At 44.5% G+C, this 17,928-nt stretch overlaps 1 protein-coding gene across 2 annotated transcripts in view; it reads left to right on the top strand.

Moving 5' to 3' along the window:
* The window catches only part of Piwil2 (piwi like RNA-mediated gene silencing 2), a 54,084-nt gene continuing 36,156 nt past the window's right edge, over positions 1-17,928 (top strand). The window contains exons 1-9 of one of the 2 annotated variants that reach the window (XM_075949384.1): positions 1-219; positions 1,705-1,792; positions 1,956-2,094; positions 3,020-3,226; positions 3,992-4,102; positions 10,563-10,680; positions 11,277-11,401; positions 12,422-12,502; positions 12,794-12,907. In XM_075949384.1, coding sequence (XP_075805499.1) covers positions 28-219; positions 1,705-1,792; positions 1,956-2,094; positions 3,020-3,226; positions 3,992-4,102; positions 10,563-10,680; positions 11,277-11,401; positions 12,422-12,502; positions 12,794-12,907 — 1,175 coding nt within the window. In that variant the 5' untranslated portion in view covers positions 1-27. The remainder of the gene's footprint in view (positions 220-1,704; positions 1,793-1,955; positions 2,095-3,019; positions 3,227-3,991; positions 4,103-10,562; positions 10,681-11,276; positions 11,402-12,421; positions 12,503-12,793; positions 12,908-17,928) is intronic. The other variant, XM_075949383.1, reaches the window with a different exon arrangement.

Raw genomic sequence — 17,928 nt, 5'->3', positions numbered from 1 at the left:
ACCGGCAGCTATTTCTACAGTCTCTCGATGGATCCTGTCCGGCCATTGTTCAGGGGGTCCACCCCTGTCCATCCATCCCAGTGTGTTCGGATGCCAGGCTGTTGGCCCCAGACTCCTAGACCTTTGGACTCGGGCTGGGGTAGGGCAGGACCTCCAGGCAGAGGCCTTGTGTTTAGAAAGCCAGAGGAATCCAGTCCACAGCTCCAGCCAGTACAAAAGGTAAGACTACTTCAGAGGGCTTAGGAAATAGGATACTTTCTGTAAAATCAAGGGCTGTTATTTTTATTTTTTGTTTGTTTTTGGCAAGTAGAGGCATCTTGTGCAATTCAGGCCCTAGAGAAAGTGCCTGAAATAAACACTAGATGGGCGTGGGTGCCTTGGGTTGGTTTCTAGCTTAGGTCCTCTCTTTTCTTCATTTTTTTCATCCTTTCATATATAAATGAGAAGTTCAAACACAACCTGTTGCTGCTTCTGAGTGTTCAAATTCTACTCTGATTAGCTCTGTAGTACTGACAGCAATCTTGCCTCCAAGGTAATAGTTGTTTAGTTTGTTCCTTTCAAAAATCCCTGGATAAAACTTCCTTGAAGATAAAGAGGATCCTTGCTATTGCTGCTGTAGTGTGAGCAGATTTAATTTCTCAATTCTATGGTGATTTTTTTAATATTTATTTATTTATTTATTATGTATGCAATAGTCTGTGTGTATGCCTGCAGGCCAGAAGAGGGCACCAGACCTCATTACAGATGGTTGTGAGCCACCCCAGTTTATTCAGTGAGTTCCAGGTCAGCAAGGACTGCATAGTGTGATCATACCTCAAAATAAGTAAATAAAAATTAAAAACCTGGAAAAGCAGACAAGTATTTTGTAGTATTTTCTTACCCTGTCCATCATTTTGTTGTTTTTGTTTTTGTTTTTTTGTTATACTGTTGTTGAAATAGGCTTTCTCTGTATAGCCTTGACTGTCCTGCGAATTCATTGTGTAGACCAGGCTGGCCTGAAACTCACAGAAATCCATCTGCCTCTGCCTCCTGAGCGCTAGGGTTAAAGGCGTGTGCCACCAAGCCTCGCCAAATTCATAGACTTTTTAAAAAATGTATTTCTTACGTGTATGGGTGTTTAGTCTGCATGTATGTCTGTGCACCACATGCACACCGGGTGCCTGTGGAGGCAAAAGAGGGCTTTGGATCCTCTGCTGCCACATGGGTGCTGGGAATCGAACCTGGATCTTCTGGAAGAGCAGCCAGTGCTCTAACTGCACAGCCAACTCTCCAGCCCCCTAAATTCATAGTTTTTAACTCAACTACATTTACTTTAAAGTCTACTAAGAGGTGATGAGAAGTGTTGAAATTTTTTATGAAGAACTTTATCCTTTTTTAAAAAAGTTTTTTTTAACTTGCATTTATTTGTGTGTAGATGCGTGGTGTGTGTGTGCACAGGCACAAGTGACACAGCAGGTGTGGTGGTCAGGGGACAGCTGTCACGAGCGGTTCTCTGCTTCCTCCATGTGGGTCCCAGGGATCAAACTCCGATTCTCAGGCTTGACAGTAGGCACTTTGATTCTCTGAGCCATCTCACCAGCTGATATCTCTTATTCCTATAACACAGATAGAATTTGGAGAAGGCAATTTTTTTTTTTAGAAAGCTGTTGTTTCTAGGGTTCCAATCCATTTCTTAGGATAATCTTACTAATTACCTTTCCCTAGGAGTCTGTGGGTCTGGTGTCCATGTTCCGCGGCATGGGCCTTGATACGTCCTTCCGGAGCCCTTCGAAACAAGACGTGCCTTCTCTAGGTATGTAGAAGTCAACTGGAAGTGCGGAGGCATATGTGTCACTTGGTTCGTGTGTGACGGAGGCCTGTGAGATTTGGCTCTTGTGTCCACATGGTTTGCCTTCAGAAACCTACGTGTGCGACATGCTCAGCTCATAGTAACAGCTGACGTTTGGCTCTTGCAGGCAGAGGCGTTCTAGGTCGAGGCTTTTCCGCTAACATGGTTCTCAAAGACAGAGAAGAACCCCATTCCGCTTTGCCTGATCCTTCAGTGCTGGCAGCTGGGGACAGCAAGCTGGCAGAGGCTTCAGTTGGTTGGAGTAGGTAGGTCAAGCCACTTTGTCCCATAATCTCACATGTAGGATGTAAAGAGAGGCTCTGGGCTAGGCGTGTTACCATCTAGATGAGCATTCCCCAAGATGGGTTCCAAGGTGGGTATTTCCTGGGAATAGTTGGTGGCCGCTCATCCAGGAAGCCATTGGGAAGGGAGAGTAGTTCCCACTGGGAACCACAGCTTCTTTTGCCTCTTCAGAAGGTCCCCTGATGGTAAAATATGAGTCACATTCCCCTTAATTCTGCCTAGAAAGGTGGCTTTGACAGGGCATATGAAGAGTGGATAATGAGCGGGTCTCTATTTTAAGAGAATCCTAAGGCTGACCTTGGATCCACAGTAGCAGTGGTTGCACCACAGCTTCCTTGGGAGTGTGTGTACCGTGTTGCTGACCTGGTTGCTCAAGGGACCTTGGAAACAGTTTTGTGGAGGCTGTTCATGTCTCTGATCTTAGTACTGTCCCCAGTCTAGGCTCTAGACAGGTATGTGTCTATGAGAAGCCCTAGGGTCGTGGCCAGGCTTCACACTGGCCAGGTCATCATGTCCATTCACACCAAACTGCTGAATAAGGAACTTGTTGAGGCCCTGTGTAGAGCCAAGTTCAAGTTCTCTGGCCGCCAGAAGACCCATACCTCAAAAAAGATCCACGCTTCACTAAGTTTAATGCAAATGAATTTGAAGACCTGATAACTGAGAAGCGGCCCGTCATTGATGGCTGTAAGGTCAAATATACCCTAGTAGTGATCCCCTGGACGCATGGTGGGTCCTGCACTTCTGGGGCCTTCCCTGTGTTGTGCTGCACGCCACCAAATCATGTTCAGTAATAAAATCACAGCCAGTTTTTAAAATGAAATGAATGGTATACTTGAGTGGATTGTCTAGCCAGGAAAGCCCTGATTTGCCTCTTCTTCATTTCAGAATGCTGGGAAGAGGCAGCTCTGATGTTTCCTTGTTGCCACTGGGAAGAGCAGGCAGCAGTATAGGCAGAGGAGTGGACAAACCTCCCAGCGCCTTTGGCCTTAGTGCTCGGGATCCCCCTCGGCTGCCACAGCCTCTAACTCTGTCTCCGACCCCACTGCACCCTGCAGATCCCCTTCCAGTCCTGACTATGGAACGAAAGGAAAAGTGAGTTCCGATCACCTTCTGCTCTAGAGGAGGCATGGTGGAGGCAGAGGTGCTTCTGCAGCCTGCACTCGGCCTGCTGGGTATCAGTGTGGATGCTGTCCTGTGAGTCCACGTTCATCTGGGCTGATACAGGTTGGAGTGTGTTTGCCTTTTGACAGAGGGGAGATAGGCAAAGAGATTCCTGAAGAAGTGATGGGTTTACCTGTGACTATAAACAGTTGGGTGTTCCGGTGAGCAGACGCATGGCATGTCACTTGCCTTCCACATGACACTGTTTGCTGTCATGTTGAAGATAAGAATGTCACCTAGGAGGAGTATTAGCAGCCTCTCATCTATCTCTCTGGAAGTAATTCTTTGTCCCTAGAGAGCTGGCCTTGGTTATTTTAGCCCTGTTTGCAGGGCAGCCTGGATGACTTTACCGTGTAATTTGACGTGGCTGCACTTGTATACCTTGATTCCCAGTTTGTGTAGCTGTAAGTGGAATGGGAAGAATTATTTTCCCACTCTTTTCCTTGTTGATGGGGACCGGTCAGTTGGTTATTGGGGTATATGCTGTGTGTGTGTGTGTGTGTGTGTGTGTGTGTGTGTGTGTGTGTATGTGTGTGTATGTATGTGTGATGTAGTCCCAGCTGGCTTTGAACTTCTGGCCTCAAGGGATCTTCTGCTTTAGCCTCCTGAGTAGATGGAACTAAGTTGTTTATTCTCATGCCTGGCTTGTGCTTTTTCTCTTCTTTCTTTATCTTTTTTTCTTTCCTTCTGTTCCAGAGAGATTTTGGTCAAGCAAGGATCAAAAGGAACACCCCAGTCTTTGGGACTGAACCTCATCAAAATCCAGTGTCATAATGAAGCAGTCTATCAGTATCATGTGACTTTCAGGTTTGTGCAGCTGTTTTTCTTCCTTGTGCACTTTCTAGAGGACAGGGATGGTCTGGAGGTAACTCGGTACTCGTCTGAACTGCTCCTCACTGACTGTTCCCCATGCACTGAGCCTGCACTCAAGTTTCTGGGAGGAAGTTCAGAGTTAGTATGTGTGTGTTCTTTCGCTCTTTTCCCAATTCAGGCTTTGATTTCATAGGCACAGTTTTGTGGTCTGAGGTTAGACATGGATTTAAAGTGGAAGTGATGGACGTAAGCTCAGGGGCTGTGATCTGCACAGGCTCCTCCTTTAGCCTTTCCTGTTTCTCTGGCTGTCCTAATGCTTGAACCCAGGGCCTCACACATGCTAGGCAGTGCTCTGCTACTGAGTAGCATCCAGCGTCCTTCCATGGTCGTGGCTCATCTAATTTTTTACCCTTGTCTTAAATTCCTGCTACTTGTATAAGTCCAAAACTCACAAAACCTGGATCCTCCTATACAGACATTATCATAATAGACATTTCATATCTCTCCAATGACAGTCCAGGGTTAAACTCAAGGGTGTGGGATTGAGATGCTCAGTGGTTAAGAATATGTGCTGCTCTTGCAGAGGGCCTGAGCTTGGCTCCCAGCTCCCTTATTGGGCAGCTCACAACCAGCTGTAATGCCAGTTCCAGATGGACCTGACACCACACCCACACACAGACACATACAGATGATTAAAAGTCATAAAAATAAATCTAAAAAATAAAATAAACTCGGTTTGAAATCAAAGGAAAAATTTTTAATTTTATAGCAACATTTTAAGACTTTTTTTCTTACTTTTTAAGCATAATGGTTCCTAGTAGTTTATGTTCTCTTCATAAAATTATGGGAAAGCCTTTCTCTAGAGGTCATTGGCTGGAATCATGAAAAACAGCTGTTTTGAAATACATTTGAAGGAAATATGAGGGTGGAGACCTGCACTTTTCTTACAGTACTGTAACTGGAGCTGACCCTAATGTTTTCCTGTATGCACACATCGTGACACCCCCTGACCTGGGACACCACCTACTTGCGGGGAGAACAATCAAGTCCCTCTGAGCAGCGTATTAGAAGTTATGGTCACTCACTGAAGCTCACTCTCCCATGTCACAGAGCACAGCTGCCTTGATGGCAAATCTTGTTCCTCATCTCACCATTACTCTATTCTGTATGAGTTTGGTTTTTCTTTTTTTAGATGCCACCTATAAGTGAGATCTTTCTTCTTTTTCTTTCTTTCTTTATTTATTATGTATACAATATTCTGTCTGTGTGTATGCCTGCAGGCCAGAAGAGGGCACCAGACCTCATTACAGATGGTTGTGAGCCACCATGTGGTTGCTGGGAATTGAACTCAGGACCTTTGGAAGAACAGGCAATGCTCTTAACCTCTGAGCCATCTCTCCAGCCCTATAAGTGAGATCTTTAAAAAGGATTTTAAACTATGTGTATTTATGTGTCTGTGCATGGGTATGTGCACATGTGTGCAGGTGCACAAGGAGGTCAGAGGTGTCAGGTCCACCTGGAGCTGGAGTTACAGGCAGCTGTGGGCCTCTGCCTCCTGAGTGCTGGGATTAAAGGTATGCACCGCCACCACCAGCTGCAGTGTGTGCTCTTAACCACTGAGCCATCTCTCTCTGTAAGTGAGAGCTAGTAACTGGCCAATTTCTCTTAAGATAATGTCTTACAGGCTCCTCCATACTGCAAATGACAGAGTTCCTTTTCACAACTATAGAAGTGAGGTGTGGGCAACATTATGGTGATCCCAGAACTTGGAGGCCAAAGCAGAATTGTCCTTCATTCGAGGCCAGTCTGGCTACATAGTGAGTTCCTACAGAGATTGTAACTGGTCAGAGCATTAAGAATTAAATGATTGTGAAGTGCTCAGTTCTAAATGGAGTAATTATATCCCTCCCACCAAACCTCATATAGCGTTGTGGAAAAGGAATGGAGAGAAGGCTAAGAGCCGTGGATAGGAAATGTGCCGCTCAGAAGACAAAGCACAGACTCTCAGCAGGGCATAACCATTGCATCTGTGAATTCCCTGCTAACATTTTCTCATGGATGGAGGAGGGGCCGATGAGGCCCTGTCCCTGCTGACAGACAGTGGTAGTTGATGGTCGTTGGGAACTGGTATAATTTTCTTCACTAGTGTAGTCTTTAAAAGTTGCCTGTATTGTAGTAACTAGTATCATACAAGCAACCTTAGTGAAACTCAGTGGGTCATACACAAAGACACTAAGGCCAGGGGCTGGAGAGATGGCTCCAAAGTTCAGAGCACTGTCTGCTCTTTCAGAGGACCCGGGATTCAATTCCCAGAACCCACATGGTGACTCATAACCATCTGTAACTCCAGTTCCAGGGGATCTGACACTCTTTCCTGGTATCCCCAGGGACCAGACACACACATTTAATAAAAATAATAATATGTGCACAGACATATAATAAAAATAAAATAAAAATTTAAAAATACATGAAAGTCAGAGGGGGAACTTTTCTCTTTTTTTTCCTAATTGTGTTCAGAAAAACCTTACTAGTTTTACTTATTTATTTACTTTGGATTGTGATTTTTTTTTTAAAAAAAAGACTGGGCACAAACCCTCATATCAAGACTGGGTATGAGGAAAAGGGTCCTAAAAGCAGGCAGAAGAGTCAGAGACACCTCCACTCCCACTGTCGGTCCCACAGAGACACCAGGTCAACAACAATAACATTTATGCAGAGGACCTCGTGCAGACCCAGACATGATAGCTGCTTCAGTCTCTGTGGGCCCCTGTGAGCCCTGCTTAGTTGATTCTGAGAACTGCTTCCTGGACCCCTCTTCTACAGCGCCTCCTCCCTCACTTCCATGAGGTTCCCATGCTTCAAGGGGAGGAACCCTATGGAGACCTCCAACCTGGGCTCTTTCTCCGCCTAATGTTTGGCGTGGGTCTCTTGAAACTGCTTCCACTGGCTGCTGGAGGAAACCTCTGATGACACCTGGGTTAGACATCCGTCTATGAGTGTGGCAGAGCATCTTTAGGAATTTTTTGATTTTTTTTTCCAATCGTGTTTTTTTTTTTTTTTTTTTTTTTTTTTTTTTGATTTTTCGAGACAGGGTTTTCCGTAGCTTTTGGTTCCTGTCCTGGAACTAGCTCTTGTAGACCAGGCTGGCCTCGAACTCACAGAGATCCGCCTGCCTCTGCCTCCTGAGTGCTGGGATTAAAGGCGTGCGCCACCACCGCCCTGCTCCAATCGTGTTTGATTCTACCCTGGGTCTCTGGGCTATCCAGCCTCCAGTTCCTGGTCACGCAGGCAGTGTCAGGCATGGGCTCCCTCTTCTGGTGTGGACTGCAGATTACACCAGTCATTGGTGGGCCACCCCCGCAAGTTAGTTCTGCCCCACCATTGCCCCAGCACATCTTACGGGCAGGACAAATTATAGGTCGAAGGTTTTGTCGCTAGGTTGGTGTCCCAGTCCTACCACTTGGAGCCTTGCCTGGTTACAGAAGATGGCCAGTTCCGGCTCCATATCCTTTATTTCCAGGAGGCCTTGCTAGGGTCACCCTCATAGATTCCGGAGTTTTCACTGCACTAGGTTTCCACATTGTCCCCCCAATACCCTCCCAGTTCCAGTTTTGTTTCCCCATACATTCTCCCTCCCTCCATCCCACCCCACCTGATCTCTCCTATTCCTGTCCCCACCCCGTGTCAGGCAACCCACAAATCTATTTCCCCTTCCCAGGGAGATCCTTCTGTGCCCGCTAGACCTCTCCTTGTTACTTGTTACTTAGTGTCTCTGGGTCTGTGGATTATAGCATAATTATCATTTATTTAACAACAAATCCCTCCTTATGAGTGAGTACATACCATGTTTGTCTTTCTGGGTCTGGGTTACCTAACTCAGGATGATGTTTTCTGGTTCCATCCATTTGCCTGCAAATTTTGTGATGTCATTTTTAACAGCTGAGTAATACGCTATTGTGTAAATATACTACATTTTCTTTCTTTTCTCTTTGTTTTGTTTCATTTGTTTGTGGTTTTGAGGCAAGGTTTCCCTCTGTTAACAATCCTGGCTGTTTTGGAACTCACTCTGTAGACCAGGCTGGACTCAAATTCAGAGATTCACATGCCTCTGCCTTCTGAGGACTTGGATTGAAGGCATGGGCCACTATTATCTGGCTGCCACATTTTCTTTAGCCATTCTTTGGTTAAGGGACATCTAGATTGTTTCCACTTTCTGGCTATTATAAATAAAGCTGCTATGAACATAGTTGAGCAAGCGTCCTTGGCAGGATGGAACATCCTTTAGGTATGTGCCCAAGAGTAGTATAGCTGGGTCTTGAGGTAGATTGATTCCTAATTTTCTGAGGAACTGCCATATTGATTTCCATAGTTGCTGTCCAAATTTACACTCCCACCAGCAATGGAGGGGTGTTCCCCTTGCTCTACATTCTTGCTAGCATGAGCTGTCACTTATGTTATTGATCTTAGCTATTCTGACAGGTGTAAGATGGAATCTCAAAGTGGCCTACTTGGACTTCTGCTGACTAGCATGGTTGAGCAGGGGGTCTCTGCCTGAGTCGGGGGCAGAGGCATGGTGATGAAGAGAGGAGAGGACATTGGGGACAGGGCTGGAAATACCAAGAGAGTCTGAGGGTGGGTGGTCTACCTGGAATTCTGGCAGTCAAGCCAGGGGGTCTCTGTCCAAGTTCAGTACTTCTTAGGAAGAATGGCTTTATCTGAAGAGGGAGGAGAGGATAGGGTAATAGTGTGAAAACTACTGAAGTTCATTATATAGATGCATGGAACTTTCAGAAGAACAGTAAAGGGTATGGGAAGGAACTTTAGTGTGTATTTCACATTTTCTGTATCCATGTGCTGATGACTATGTCATGGCTATTGGGAAATTTCTAAAGTAAATCTAGGTTTGTATGTAGATGTTGATTTGAAATGATTGTATATCTTTTAGATCTATATATGTAAGTGGGTTACTGGATCATACATAGTGTTCGGTTTTTATATACGTATATACATGTATTCAAGTGGTCACATGTGAAGTCCAGAAAAAAACCTCAGGTGTTATCTTCAGGAATGTCATTCACACCTTTCAAAACAATGTCTTTCATTGGACTGAACTAGGCCAGACTGGGTGACCAGTAGACCCCAGAGATCCTCTTGTCTGTGGGGACACAAGAACATGCCATGGAGGCTGAAGAGATGGTTCAGTGGTTAAACCCACTGTCTGTTCTTCCAGAAGACCAGAATTGCACTGTATATAAACACTCTCTGCTGGCCTCCACAGGTACTACACATGTACGGTTCATAAACAAGGTGATGTCGCTGGGCAGAGGTGGCGCACGCCTTTAATCCTAGCACTCGGGAGGCAGAGGCAGGTGGATCTCTGTGAGTTCGAGACCAGCCTGGTCTACAGAGCTAGTTCCAGGACAGGCTCCAAAGCCACAGAGAAACCCTGTCTCGAAAAACCAAAAAAAAAAAAACAAAAAACCAAAAACCCAACTTTATGGCAGGATATGTCTTTAATCTCAGCACTTGAGAGGCAGAGGCAGAGGCAGGTGGATCTCTTTGAGTTCAAGACCAGCCTGGTCTACATAGACCCTGTCTCAACAAAAAAATAAAAACAAAAGGCTGGAGAGATGTTCAGAAATAAAAACCAAAACAAACCCCACCACCACGACAACGACAGGAACTTGGCTGCTCTTGCAGTTATCAGCATCTGTATCAGGTGGCTCACAACCCCCCTGTAGCTCCAGCTCTAGGGAACTGCTCCCCTCTTCTGGCACACACAGATACATGCATATACACATACGTAAAAATAAATCCTGAAGAAAGATGTTAAACACTTAAAAGGAAACAACACTTTAAAAACGTGTGCCTCTGAAGACAGCAGTGATTGGCGAACCACAGTCAGCCCAAGGTCAGGTCTGGCCCACAGCTTGTTTTAAAGTGAACTTTCATTGGGGCTTTGCCACGCTCAGGAGTTTCTATGCTGTGTCTGATTGTGTGTTAGGACAGCAGAGATGCACAGTCGTATGTTCCTGTAAAGTCTTAGATACTTACACATGGCCCTTAGTGTTCTGACCCTGCCCTGAAGTCTAGAAGGGAGCACATGACACGTGAAGCTAGCTAGCGAAAATTATGGGTTAGTGTTGGTTTTGTTTTCCTTCAGTCCAGGTCTCTCTCTGTTGTTCAGAGAGGTCTTAAACTGATGATCCTCCTGCCTGAGCCTCTCGTGTAGCTAAACAGCAGGTATACACTCCAAGCCTGGTAGATTTACAATATCTAATGTTTCTATCCAAGCAGGTATCCTTGCCTCATTGTTTTAATCAGCTGTGTAATTATAACTGTGACCACTAGGTGGAGTTGCAGTTACAAAAAACTGCTTCTCAAAATAATAGACTTACTACACAGCTGTAGTAAGATTCAATTTGAACTAAAATCCTCTTTTGTTGTTTTGCAGCCCTAACGTGGAGTGTAAAAGTATGAGGTTTGGCATGCTGAAGGACCATCAGACTGTCACGGGAAACGTCACTGCTTTTGATGGGTCTATTCTCTATCTTCCTGTCAAGCTTCAACAAGTGAGACCTAGTGGAGATTGTGGTGTGGGTGAAACTCCCGTGTGCTCTGATGGTTCTAGTAGTGGCGAAGTACAGACCCCTTGGACATTTGACTTGCTCCTTCCCATTTTTAGACAGAAGGCAGACTTCTGCAGGACACAGCAGAGATCCCCCACTTAAGTTTAAGAAGTGACCTTTCACATAGGTGGAGTGGTAAGAAACTTTGACCTCTGTGGCAAAGAATCACTCAAATTTTCAACATCAGGGCCTGGAGTAATAGCTAGGCAGTGAAGAGCACTTGATTCTCCTGCAGAGAACCCAGGTTTGGTTCCTAGCACCGGTACTGGGTGGCTCTTGATCATCCTTCTAATACCAGGGAACTCAGCGCCGCCTTACGACCTCCTTGGGCACCTGCATACAGTAAAAAAAATAAAGATTTAAAATTTCAACTTTGAATTTTATTTATTTTTGTTTATCTATTTATTGTCACACTGATTTTGCCAGCACAGGCTGCGGGTGAGGAGAAAGTTGAAACTACATTTTGAGCTGTAGAACTCGGTAAGTTAGGGCTAAGACTTCATGTCTGTAACTTCTTGTTCCTTGTACATATTTGTTAGGTTGTTGAGTTAACAAGCCAGAGGAAAACGGACGATGCCGAGATCAGCATTAGGATCCAGCTGACGAAGATCCTGGAGCCCTGCTCTGACCTGTGCATTCCTTTCTACAACGTTGTTTTCCGGCGGTAAGGAAGCTGCTGCAGCCTGCGCCTCTAGTTCACCCACCGTGCTTGGAGTGTGGCTCCCCAGGAAGTGTGGATGGTGCCACACGGTGTCTGTGGGTGGCCTTGGAAGCACTTAATGGGTGACCTTAGCATCAACTCATTCAAAAGTTATCTCTCACTCAATAGGTCAGATTTGGATCCCTGCAATTAGGCGTGTGGGTAGCTGAGTAGGCAAATGGATTCCTTTGGATTAGTTTTAGGAATTTTCAGACCAGATGTTTGCTTTAAGATAGGATTTCATGTAACTCAGGCTAGTCTCAGACTTGATAAATAGCTGAGGATAGCCCATCCTGATCCTTCTGCCTCAGCTTCCCTAATGGGATTACAGGCATGAGCAACCATATTCAGCCAAAACAGATGTCAATATTGTTTATTTAATAGGGTTATGGGTGAAGAGACTTCTCAGAGTGCAAACATATTTGCTGGCAGATTTTTTCCTAGGCTTTAAAAAATATGCATAGCTTACAATTGCTTATCTTTTTTTTTTTTTTAGAGGCTTTCAGTTTTGCACAGGTGTTAATCCCAAACTACCTCTTATTTAATGAAACAGAACTTAAAGTGAACTGGAACAAACACGGTCCCCTTGGTGGGCTGTTCACAAATTTGGAAACTAGTTCACTTGCATTCTCTTTAGTTCATGGTGAACAGTAACGCAGTTAGGCTGGGAAATAGCCTTATGTTTGGTGAGTTGGGCACTGAGAGAGCCTTCAACCATTTGTTCAAACTCCAGATGACTGCCTTGCTAGCTTTACGTTTCTATAGCAAGATCATTCTAAACATAAGCTACATTGTGCAAAACACAAAAACTTCTCTGCACCTTCAGGTTTGTAGAGGAAGCCATAGCTAAGACTGAAAGAGCCTTTTCTATTAGGCCTGGGATGTGGCTCGGTGGTGAGTGCTTGACTAGCGATTGTAAAGCTCCGAGTTGCACCCCCAGTTCGGAGGAGGAGAAAGGAAATTCACCCCTCACATTTATTTCAGGGTAATGAAACTTTTGGATATGAAGCTTGTGGGGAGAAACTTCTACGACCCTACCAGTGCCATGGTGCTACAGCAACATAGGTAAGGTGATTTGGTTTTTTCCTCCTTCACTTTTGAATGTTCTGGAAACTTTTCATTATGCCCACTATACTTAGGACAAAAACTTCACCCATATTTTATGATGCTAACCACAATTTAATCAACTAAATCTTTTTGTTTCTGTTTTTAGTAAATTTGTACTGATAACTGAATTGATTACATTTCTCCCCTAGGGCTTCCTTATTATGATTGGAAAGGACAGTATGAGTATTGTGTCTAATTGGGGCATGGAATTCTGTGGCCCTGATGCTCTTGGAACACCTCTTTCTTTAGGTTGCAGATCTGGCCTGGCTATGCAGCTAGCATCCGGAGGACAGATGGAGGGCTCTTCCTACTTGCTGATGTCTCTCATAAAGTCATTCGGAATGATTCTGTGCTGGATGTCATGTGAGTGAATGATCCACCTATAACATGCAATTGCTTTCTGACTCTGCTCTGTGGGGACTTTTTTTAAAATATTTTTAAAAGAAACAGACTATCTTTTTTTCATTATACATACCAATCCAAGTTTCTACTCCTTCCTCTTCCTCCACTTACCCCTCTGTGGGGACTTTTAATCATAAAATGTATTAAAAGAACAAAAGTCTGGTATGGTGACTCCCCCAGGGCTGAGCAAGAGGATCACCTCAAGTTTAAGCCTGGCCTGGGCTATGTAGAGGGTTCCAGACCAGCCTGAGCTACAGTGTGAGATCCTGTCTCAGAAAACAGAACAGAGAGTGGAAGGGATGTGCTGTCTCCTGAAGTCTAGTGAGATGGGCATCTGCTGTTCTCCAAGAAGTTGGATCTCTTGGGTGGACAAGATCAAACTGGTTCTTCTGGGCCCTGTTTTTAAGTCTTGTGCCTGGTATCACCCTCGAATGTCACACAGAGGCTGAGGTGATGGGTTGGGTTTTTTTTTTTTTGTACTGGAACTCACTGTGATCTGGGTTGGCCCCTAGTATGATTACAGTACAAAGCCAGTCAACTCTAGATCTGTGGCGTTCGGGGGACCCTGCTACTGGCATGGCCACTTTCATCTCAGAACTCTTTATGTTATTACAGACCCAGGAAATGGCCAAAGAGAAGCTATTTTCCCAGAGGTCAGAACAGCTCAGTCTTTAGAAATAGTAGATTTTTTTTCATTACTCAGGAATAACTTCACTGCTTCTAAATAGTAGCGAACAAATAGGTTTACCCAGTGGGTTCAGTGTTACCTGCTGCTGCTACAATCTCAGTAATTGATTTAATGGACTTCAGGACCATCTTCAGTGTCTGCTGAGTACTGGTGCCGGTTGGCTTGGCTGGGCTACCCCAACCTACTTCCTGGTGCTTCTGCCTGTCAGGTCTCAGAGCTAACGCTGTGCACTCTTTTGCTGGGCATATTTTTGTGACTCAGTAGCGTAGGGTTGCTCCGGTGTCGTTAAAGAAACTGCTTTCTCGTCACCCAGCAGCCATCGGATCCTCAGAGAAGGGTGGGACCTCGCTAGCTCCTCCCCACTAGCAACCTTTAACTTCCTATCAATCTCTGGGGGCCCTTGTCCTCCACGATGGAATTTTGACTGCCAGTTTCCTTCAGGTTTCTCAGTGTAGTCTCCTGAAATAGTGCTTGTTCTATGTTCCTTCCTGTAATTTTAGGATTCTTTCTAATAGTTTCCTTTTTCCCTTAAATAATACTTAGAGTATGTCATTTAGTTTAGGATTTGCTGATGACAATTTAGATGTTTATTTTGCTTTTTAAACTAAAATTCTGCACTTGGTAGGTATTCTAACGTTTAAGTCTTTATTCCATTATCTTCTAGCTTTCATGGTTTGTATTCACAAGTCAGCTGCCTGTGTTACAATTGGTTTTTTTTGTTTTTGAAAAATTTATTTATTTATTATGTATATAATGTTCTGCCTGCATGTATGCCTGCAGGCCAGAAGAGGGCACCCAACCTCCTTAGGGATGGTTGAGAGCCACCGTGTGGTTGCTGGGAATTGAACTCAGGACCTCTGTAAGAGCAGCCAGTGCTTTTACCTGCCAGCTGCTGAGCCATACAATTGTTTTTTAAATTGTCCTTAATTTTCGTCTTTTCAGAAGTTTTGCTATAGTTTATCCAGTTTGGTTTCTGTTAAAGCAAAGAGATGTGACACTTGTTCAGGAAGGGGGTAAGGTGGACTGAGCGAGGACCATTGGTGAGAGGGGTGGATGCAGCCATGAAGACCACGGGCAAAAGGGGATTGATTGTTCTAGGAGGGCTTTTGCTATGCTGCTAGGCTAGTCTCAAACTCTTGGTTGGAGCAGGCAGTGGTGTCGCACACCTTTAATCCCAGGACATGGAAGGCAGAGGCATGGCAGATCTCTGAGTTCTAGGACATTCATAACCTGGTCTACAGAGTGAGTTCCAGGACAGGGCTACACAGAGAAACCCTGTCTCCAAAACAAAACAAAACTCCTCGTTGGGTAGCCCCCGAGGTGGCTGGCACTACAGGCGCATACCAACACATCCACTTGGGAAGTGGGAATGTCTAAAACAGTAACAGTGTAATGGGAAAGCAGAAGGGGTTACCAACAGGGAATGTATAAAACAGTAACGGTGTAGGGGAGAGCAGAAGGGGTTACCAACAGGGAAGCCCTACAGAGAGGGAGGGAGTCTAGCCAGAAGAGTATTCTTGCTGTGGCAGGCCTAGGACATCACCTGGATGAGTGGGGGATGATGGATGGGAATGAAGGGTTTGATCAGATATGCATGGAAGGCAATCAGATATCAAGGTTGGAATTCAAGCTAAATTGATTGAGCCAGATTCTTGCTAAAGTCTAGTGCAGTGGTGAAAATGGAAGTCTGGAGAGGAAGAGCCCAGCTAGAGTTTGGTCAAGGAGAGGTTCCTCCTCCGTTCCTAATAATGGTGGGGTCTGTGTGGTCCTTGTGCAGGCCTCTGCTCTGCAGTGTTGGTTGGGCTTTCCCACCCATCTTAGTGACAGAGTGTGCAGGAGGGTAGAGTAGGAAGAGTGTGCTTCCTGTCTGTGGTGGGCTATCTCAGGGTCCTTGGGGAAGACCCAGGCAGAAGCCAGAGGCTGCGTTGCAGGGCAGCCCCATGGAGTGGCTCACTTCCGTGATGTTAGAGATACACCTTTTTTTCTGCTCAGCCTTGAGGTGTCTACAGCTGGCTTGGAACCTTGTTAAGAACTGCCTTGCTAGGCCACCTCAATTCCTGACCCACAAAGACTGAGATAATAAGTATATGTCTTATCTTTTCTGTGACTGGAGACAGAACCCAAGGCCTCATGCATGGTAAGCTAGCATTCCAGCACTGAGCTATGTTCCAGCTTGTGTATGATTTTTCTTACATCTGTTTGTGTGTATGTATATGTACCTGTGTGAAGGTCAGAGGAGAATTTGAAAGAATAGGTTTTCTCCACCTTGAGGATCAAGAATCCAGCTCAGGTCTTCAGATTTGGTAGCAAGTGTCTTTACCCACTGAGCCATCTAGCTGGCCCCTGTGTGATCTTACTAAACAGCTTATTGAGATACAAACTATGAAGTATACTTCCTTGGAGGGTGCTGCTCTGTGACTGTTAGTGTATCTAGTGCTGTATACTGTCGGTGCAGACAGTTTTAGGACATGTTCATCATTGCATAGAGAAGCCCACACCCGTTGGCCATCAGTGTCCTTCTTTTCCATGAGACCTACGGAAACCATCACTCTGTTCACTCTCTTTCCTCCCTCTCTCTCCGTTTCTTTTTTTCCACTGATTGAGACAGGATTTTGCCCATGTTGGCCTCAGATTTGTAATCCTAACGCACTAATTTGTTTTCTATTACAAACATTTCATATGAAAAAGTATATTATGCATAATATTCTGTGTCTTGGTATGCTTTCAAGATTCATCCATGTTATAAACATGAGACAGCATTCTTTTTTGCATGGAACAATATTCTACCATATTGGTATTCTATATTTTCCTTTTTAAAATATTTTTATTATGTATGTATGAGTATATGCTGTGTATGTGTACAAGGGAGGCCAGAAGTTAGAAGATTGTGAGCTATACAGCATGAATGCTGAACTCTGGTCATCTAGGAAACCACTGATCTCTCCAACCCCAAGTATTTTCTTTTTTTAAAAAAGTGATCTTTAAATGTTTTATTTACTAATGTGTGTGTGCATGCTGCATGTTTGCAGGTGTGTCTGCTGCTTGGGTTTGGAGGTCAGAGGACAATTTTTTGGTGTTGGTTTTCTCCTTCCACTTTTACATGGGTCCCAAGGATCAAGCTCAGGTCAATAGGCTGGGCAGCAGGAGCCCTTCCCTGCTAAGTCACCTCACTGAGCTATTTGAGGGATGCTTGTTGTGTTCACTGTTTGGCTATGAGCTTGCATGTCCAGATCTTGGTGCGTGTGTGTTGCCATTTCCATGTGCTCTATTTTAAGTCTTTATTTAGCCCAAGAACAGATGAACATTAGTTATGTATTGTTGGTTTTTTACTGTTTGGGAGCCCACCATCCAGCTCCCAAATAAATTCACAGAGACTTATTCTTACTTATGAACGCCTAGCCTTAGCTTGTCTTGTTCCTAGACAGCTTTTCTAACTTAAATTTTTCCATTTCTCTTTACATTTTTGCCTCTGGACTTTTTACTTTTTGTTATTCTATATATCTTCTTTTTTTACTCCATGTCTGGATGAATGGCTTGGTGGCTAGCCCCTGGCATCCTCCTCTCCTTCTTTTCTCATTCTTCATTCTTTTCCCTAGATTTCTCTTATTTATTCCCTCTGCATGCCAACCCAATTTTTTTCTCTCTTCCTGCCCAGCTCTTTATTAGGCCAATCAAGTGTTTTAGGCAGTCAAAGTAACACAGCTCCACAGAGTTAAACAAGTGCGGCATAAAAGAATGCAACACATCTTTGCATCATTTAACAAACATCCACAGCATAAATGAATGTCACACATCTTAAACTAATATTCCACAGCACTTATGTCCCCGCCAGTGGTGGTCAAAGGCTCCTGCTTACCTGCAGCTTCACTTGCCATTTGTTTTTGTCCTAACCCCCTTTGTATGGAAGTGAGTCTTGCTATGGCTTTGACCACAGTTCCCTTATGACCAGTGATATTGAGCAGCTTTTCCTGCACCTTTTTGGCCGTTTGTGTATCTTGGTGAAATATTTAGATCTTTGGCCCATTTTAAAATGTACTTTTAAATTTTTTATTTATTTTAGTTCACATGCATTGGTGTTTTGCCCATATGTATGTTTGTATGGAGTTATATTATAGACAGCTGTGATCTGCCATGTACATACTGGGAATTGAACTTGGGTCCTCTGGAAGAACAGCCAGTGTTCTTAACCATGGAGTGATTTCTTCAGTGCTCTTTTATTTTTTTTTTGAATCAGAGTTTCTCTGTGTAGCTTTGGAGTCTGTCCTCGAACTCGCTCTGTAGACCAGGCTGGCCT

This window comes from Microtus pennsylvanicus, chromosome 15, assembly GCF_037038515.1.
Source record: "Microtus pennsylvanicus isolate mMicPen1 chromosome 15, mMicPen1.hap1, whole genome shotgun sequence".
Classification (NCBI taxonomy): domain Eukaryota; kingdom Metazoa; phylum Chordata; class Mammalia; order Rodentia; family Cricetidae; genus Microtus; species Microtus pennsylvanicus.
The sequence above is the reverse complement of the archived record's forward strand: the minus strand, read 5'-3'. Positions and strand labels throughout refer to the sequence as shown.